This window comes from Lactuca saligna, chromosome 9, assembly GCF_052625555.1.
Source record: "Lactuca saligna cultivar CGN05327 chromosome 9, ASM5262555v1, whole genome shotgun sequence".
In the NCBI taxonomy this organism is placed as follows: domain Eukaryota; kingdom Viridiplantae; phylum Streptophyta; class Magnoliopsida; order Asterales; family Asteraceae; genus Lactuca; species Lactuca saligna.
In genome coordinates, this window is record NC_136425.1 from 35,593,645 (window position 1) to 35,601,145 (window position 7,501).

Here is a 7,501-nt window from a genome sequence, read left to right on the forward strand (position 1 = left end):
TATATATATATATATATATATATATATATATATATATATATGGCCCACATCCTATACTAATTGCCATTTCATAAAATCTTAGAAAAACAGTAACCTAAACTGTTAGTTTACATATATATTATTATACTTAGGTTATATTTGGCGTACTAACTGAAAAACAAACTGTTAGCTGTTAAATAAAAAGCTAGCTAATAGCTAAAAAGCTATCTAATAAAAAATATCATTTGGTGAACTAGTTGAAAAGCTAACCGAAATATATATAATGACTTAAAAGGACATTTACAAGAATGTTTTTCTATTATTAATTACACGTATATTTGGAAAAAATTTAAAAAACTACTAAAAAGCTAGTTTAAACAACTTTTTAAAAAACTAGCTTATAAGCTACTTTTTGGTTTTACAAATATTACAACATAAAAAAAAAAAATTAAATTAGCTTATCGGTTAGCTCTGACGGTCAAACACAGCTTTAAACTTAAACTTATGTGTATATACGCAAAGATGCAGTCCGAAATGTTAATAATATCTCCAGATGCATAGAATATATCCATAATTCCATACTTTATGTACTTTTTATTGTTAGATTAACACTAGTCTTATTGTTAACATGTTTGTTGCCTAAACATCCTTAGAAATACACCTTGGAATATCGAGTAATATCCAGAAGGGTGTGTGCGGAATATACAAACACAATTAAAAATGTAAACTTACATCCAAAATGCAAGTTTGGCTTGTGCGATATCAATACGGTGTTTGAATAAGTTTATCTGAAATATAAAATGTTAGATTTCAGAACAACTTTGTTGGGTTTCATGTTCGGCACATACATAATTATATTGAAATAAAATGTTCTATAGAAAACGGATAGTTTATAGAAAAACATTAAAAATATATATATTTTTTTGTATATAAGGCCATTTATTTTTTATAACGGTTGGTTTAATTAATTACCGTTTATAAAACTTGTGTGGAGCTATGGATCATTCAATGTGTTTTATATAGAAAAAATATTAGAAGTTTTTATTAGTTTCCTAAATCATCATAATTCCTATGGAATTCAAACTAAATATACTTATAACTTTATATATTCAACTTTTAATTAAATAAAAAAAAAATCTATAAAAAGAAGGCTTTGAACGGATATGGTCATCCATTATTTTAGATCGCAAAAATGACGAAAAAGTCAAAATTCAAAAATTAATTTTATTTTTTTTACAAATACTGGTTTAGTCAACGCCAAATTTTACTTTCACTATTATCACTACAAAATCATAAATGATCGATTATCCATGTTTAAGAGTGATTATAAACTCACATTTCACAAGAATCCATAAGTTCTTGACGTAAGTTCTTGACGTATAATGACTTGTGAGTATATTACGTTCAAACATTTCTTTGAGCACACGATATACGATAACGGAATTGGAATTTCGTTCTTAACAAAACAAAATTACAGAATTTTTATAAGAAAGAAGATGATTTTTGATTATAATTCTCAACGAAAATAATTAAATGAAATCAATTTTGTTTTTCAAAACTAAATCTGAACTGGCCTCATCGCGTGGAGTTGATTCTGATTAACCAACAAACACGATCCGGTAGCCGGCGCCCTCACGACGGCGGCGTTGTAACTAAAGCACTTCCCTAAAACTCTACTTCCACCGTCATCGCCACCACCACCCATCGCCACCTTACCACTACACTCATCCTCCTCCTCCTCCTCCTCCTCCATAATTCCATTCTCTCCTCCATTTTCACACGAAGGGAAGTTATCCTCATCGTCGGAACGAACGAGTTGGATCGTGAGACGTCCGTGAGATCTGTGCACCGTGAAATGATATTTCGGACTCTCGACCTTCTCTTCCGTGATGACCAGCCTCCGGTCTTCAGTGTAATACCGCTTCATCACCGTCGAGGTTTGAATCGGTAACGGCGGAGGAAGTTCCTTCGGTTTTTTTCCGGATAGTACTGATGATCTAGTACTCACCCCCCATCGTTTCCGATTCTCCGATCGATGACCACCGCCAGATGACAGTGCAGATTCAGTCTCCGTCCCCAAATCAACACAACTCTCCATGCCAATGTGATCTCCAAGATCACCAGAGTGCATTGTAAGTGATTGAAGATCTCTAGAGAGAGAAAGAAAGAGAAAGAGAGGATAATTGGGTTTAGATGGGCGGTGAAGTGACTGAGTAAGAAGATGTATAAATAGGAGTGATCGAGAAACCGAGAAGGCTGAAGATAATAGGAAAGATATTTGTTGTTGAATTGTGACAGCTAATATTTTAAAACAAATTAAATTCAACCTAAAACTGTTAGACGTTATAGCTATTCATACAATTTCATTTGGATCATCTTAAATAATTTTTTATTGATAGAACTTGATTATTATTTGTTAACTATCATATTTCTTATCTTGGTATTTTGTTTAATTTTTCAGTGATTTTTTTGAGTTTTTTTTTTTTTTCAAAATGATTCGGTTTTAATTTCGTTATAATTTTTCGGTTTCATTACGCGTTCACGTTTTTCTGAAACGTTTCGTATCTTAAGATATATTAGTTTCAACGACTCTTGTTCGTTATATTCCCCCCTAATTGTCTGATGCGTAGATATTGTAATAGGTATCTAGGTATCTGGTCCGGTATTTGCTTTAGATATCAAGATCATGTAATTATTACCTGGCTGATATCATTAACCGTGCATGGAAGTTATGCAAGTACGTAATGCTCATAACTTCCTTCTAGACGTAGCTGCTATCGAAACACGATCTAAAATTGGATAATGCTTTTGTCGGATTGTAACCGTGCAAGAACAAGAGTTTTCAACATAAAAAAATAAATTTAGGTTTTTTTCGGTTTCTCATTCTTTCGATGTTGATTATTTTCATTTTCAAAATAATTGTTTGCAATTCTTAAATTGGTTAGTTTAATTTTTTGTTAATTGTATATATGGCTTTTCATTAATAACATATGAGTATTATAGTAACCAAACTCAATCCCACTTATTTAGATTATATGTATTGAAACATAAAGTATTTTATTATTATTATTATTATTATTATATATTTGGATTAACTGATTAATGTTGGTGATTTTAGTGTTATCAACATGTTTTGGTGTAGTTATTAATATTGAGATAGGTTGAGTTCTATTTCATTTACCAAGATTGGAGGTGCGGGGGCATACTCGGGAGTGATTAATATGAGCTCGGGATACGTGAGTCTGGGGGCAGCGCCCCTGGGTAAAGGGTTCCAAGAGGCAGTGCCCCTATGCGGAGTCCAAGGAGCAGAGCCCCTTAATGGATCTCTATATCGGGTATGACTCCAATCATGCATTTTCCTACAAAAACTCACTTAATGACATCACGATGATGTAGCGTTAGTTATGTCCAATAACTATCTGTTTTGGGGCCAAATATACATACATGCATTAATAACTACATTTCCCTCTTGTATAAGAACATTAATCAGGTTCCAAAAAATAGGTTACAAAAAGATGCACTCTAAATCTATTTAATAAGATTTGATCTATCTCTCAAGAACACACCAAATAAGGTATTTTGTGTTTCACAATCTGAATTAGGCATGTAATTCACATTGGTTCATTTTTGGATTATCTCACTTCTGAATTCCTGTACCCCAGTCAAAAGGGACGAATTATAGATTTCGAAAAGTGTTTGTATACACGATCATTAAATCTATCCAAGTTTGTATTTATTTTTATTCCTAATTCCTAATTTCTAACAATTAATCTTATAAAATATTTATGTTATTTGATAATATGTTGCATTAAATATGAATACAAAGACTTATAAAGATACAATAATATGTTAGATTGTTTTGAGCAGATCATGCTAACCTTCTAATATGGTTTTAAATGGTCCCTAACATTTTTTGTGTATTATAAGTTTGTAAACTTGCTAATGATTTTTCAGTTATGCCAAATATCTATTTTCTCTAAGTTTAGTAGGTTACCTGTTAACATACTAACATGGCATTAGCGACATGACAAAGAAAACTCACATCGACATTTATGTGGCTTTGTATTATATTTTTCAACATCTTGTCAATGTATATACTTTGAACTAAACCTATAAGTCGCCTTGATCTCTTTCTATAGATCTTTATACCAAGAATATAGGCAGCTTCACCCAAAATTTTCATTGAGAAACATTTCTCATGTCAAGCATTAACCCTTTTCAAATAAGGAATGTCATTTATAAGGAACAATATTGTAACGTCCGGGTCCTGGTACGTATTTTAAATAATAATTTTTGCACTTTTACTCTGGGACTCGAGGAGTTGGAGGCCCCAACTCATCGAGTAGAGGCAAAACTTGGATGCGGGTGGAAGAATCTACTCGACAAGTTGGAAGCCCCGACTCGATGAGTAGACCTGTCTGGATGAAACCCTAAATTTTAGGGTTTGAACCCTATTTAAACACATTAACTCGCATCCCATGCAGCCCCCAATCGTCTCCCTTAGTCCAGAACGCCCTAACTCGTGTCCCTTAAGCTTTGTTGAGTGTGTGATCATTTGTGAAAGTGTTTGTGTGATTTTGAAGCTAGAGGAAGAATAAGAAGAAGGAGCTAGAAGGTTTAAGGAAGCATTAGATCCAAGTTTCAAGCTACATTTCTAGTCCCTTAAGGTATAAATTTGCTTCCTTGACTTTCCTATTGCAATATCTCACTATGTTTGAGTTTAGGGCCATCTTTTAGCAATTTTGTGAACCTTTTTGAGCATGGAGTGTTATCTGAAGTTGTAACTTCTAATCCAGATCTCTTTCATCCCCATAGCCATAACATTCACGAATTTATTATGCTTTAACCATTCCTTTTGGACTAGACTTCATTTTAGACTTGGAAATGGTGTTTGTGGCACATAACACCTTACATGCACGTAAAGTTTGTAACTTTATGTGTAATATGGAACCTAGGAGGTCAGATCTACGTTTTAGATGTGTTAAGCCCGATAGAAATCAGTTGTATCGATTTGGACATTGAGGGACTCGACGAGTCACTCATATGACTCGGCGAGTTGGGTTGCAACTTCCCCAATCTTTTTTTATATTGAGCAACTTGTTGATTTTTGAAGAGGAGTCAACAAGTTGGGCTCGTTTACAGACTTGAAGATGATGGAACTCGGCGAGTTCAAGGCAATGTCCCAACTGTATGAAGAAGAACTTGATGAGTTCATGGAGAACTAGTTGAGTCAAGGACTAAACGTCCCAACTAGTATGATGAAACGACCCAAAATACGACCCGAAAATTTTTGTTTTTAATACCATCAAAAATATAATCAGAGTATTATATAAATAAACCATGCGTGATATGTCCCAAAAATATAATAAAGTACTGTGCGGAAACTGCATCATGCTACATCGAAAACAATAACTAAATCAAATCCAGACTAAACTGAAGCGGTGGTGTGTGCGATGCCGTCACCCAGAGCTCTTCCCTTTGCTTACGGAAGTACCTGAAACCAAAACTGAAACTGTAAGCACGAAGCTTAGTGAGCTCCCCCAACTTACCACATACCATACAAAACATATAAGCACATACTGGGCCTTGCCCACTGCATCGGGCCGGGGCCCGGAAACCGCATCGGACCGAAGTCCGGAACTGACTGGGACCTTGTCCCCTGCATCGGACCAAAGTCCGGAACTAACTGCATCGGACCGGAGTCCGGAACTGACTGCATCGGACCGAAGTCCGGAACTGACTGCATCGGACCGAGTCCGGAACTGACTGGGACCGTGTCCCCTGCATCGGACCGAGGTCCGGAACTGGCTGAGCATAGCATAGCATATCATGACAAACATACTGCATACTGCATCGGGCCGTAGCCCGGAACACATAACACATAACACATAACACATAAAACATAAAACATAGCGCACAAATCTTGTCTGAGCCACGAAGGCATCAAACATACTAGCTACTGCATCGGACCGAAGTCCGGAAACTACTATTAACTGGACGGGCCGGCATTGTGGCCTTAGACCCGCCCCTACGGGAAGGAAACTCACCTCGTAAGCTAGCGGATGAGTGTGTGGCTCGGAAAGCTAACGGCTGCTGCTCCTGAATCTCCTCGGCTACAAATCCATAAACACACTCAATCAATCACTAGCACTATACTCAGGGTAAAATGACTCTTTTACCCTTGGTCAAAGTTGACTTACTCAGGGCTGACTCGCCGAGTCGGGATACCCGACTCGCCGAGTCCTAGACTCTCCGCTCAACTCTTACATGCTGTTACTCGTCGAGTGTGGCATCGACTCGACGAGTACCCTCTGGATCCAAGAACTCAGATGATCTTCATCCGACTCGCCGAGTCAGATGAACAGACTCGACGAGTTGTTCTTGATCCTCAAGAAGATTGCCTTGGACTCGCCGAGTTGTATGAACAAACTCGCCGAGTCCCTCCATCACTGAGTCTGCTCTTAACTCGCTGAGTCCACTCCCCAACTCACCTCGTCCACTCGACACTGAAGAAACTGAATAACTCGGGACTCGCGACCTGACTCGTCGAGTCGTTCTTCCGACTCGCCGAGTCGCCGCCATGCAACATATTTTTACTCGATTTCTCTTGAATCCAACACATGCAAATGATAGATCTAGGTCCATTAAGCTGTTTTACCACGTAAAGTTTCCAACTTTACGTGCACAACCACATGAATGAGGGAAATAAGACTAAAATATGCACAATAAGGGTAGATCCATGGCTAATAAGCAATGTAACTCCAAAAAGACAGTGGATCTGGACTCTACAACACCCCAACACTCAGATCCAAAGGTATTTCGGCTTAATAACACATTCAAGCAAGCATAAAGCTTGGAACAAGCATCAAATAGCCCTTAAAAGAGCTCTAATGGAAGTTTAAGCATGAAACCAGAAGGGAACTCCGAAAATACCTCAATAAGTTCGCACTTGACCTCGGATCTTGGCACTAGAACACTTTTCCTTGCTTCCTTCTTCTTCTCCTTCTTCACCTCTTCACAAAATGGAACAAGATCACATATAAGCTCACAAATGGAAGGTTTAGGGTTTCTCACAGTGCTCTCAGGGGGAAAGTGGCGAGATGGAGGCTATAATGGGGTTTAAATAGTGAGCAAACCCGGGGATTTAGGGTTTCTCCCAAGCGGACGGACTCGCCGAGTCCATGATATGGACTCGCCGAGTCGCCGGCTCCCGCGTGCCCATGATGCGCGACTCGACTCGGCGAGTCAGGCTAGAACTCGCCGAGTCCCTCTTAAAAACTTAGCCTAAAAATCAAGTTAATTAACATACCGGAAACGGGTCGTTACATATGAAGCCCGACTCGACGAGTTAAATGATAAACTCGCTAAGTCATGAGCAAAGGATCTCGATTATGTATGAAGGAGAACTCGGCGAGTGTCACACCCCCGAACCAGAACGGAAAAAACGTCCCAGGGTTGGGTGACTTCATCTTGTAATATCATCACAGTGAATATAATAGAAACAAGGAATGCATCATCATCA

At 37.6% G+C, this 7,501-nt stretch overlaps 1 protein-coding gene across 1 annotated transcript; it reads right to left on the bottom strand.

Annotated features, from left to right (window-relative positions):
* Positions 1 to 1,414: 1,414 nt before the first annotated feature.
* Positions 1,415 to 2,197, bottom strand: LOC145017811 (uncharacterized). Its single transcript, XM_078975766.1, has one exon. It carries the CDS (start codon positions 2,108 to 2,110, stop codon positions 1,538 to 1,540), a length of 573 nt encoding a protein of 190 aa, XP_078831892.1. The 5' UTR covers positions 2,111 to 2,197; the 3' UTR covers positions 1,415 to 1,537.
* Positions 2,198 to 7,501: the final 5,304 nt, after the last annotated feature.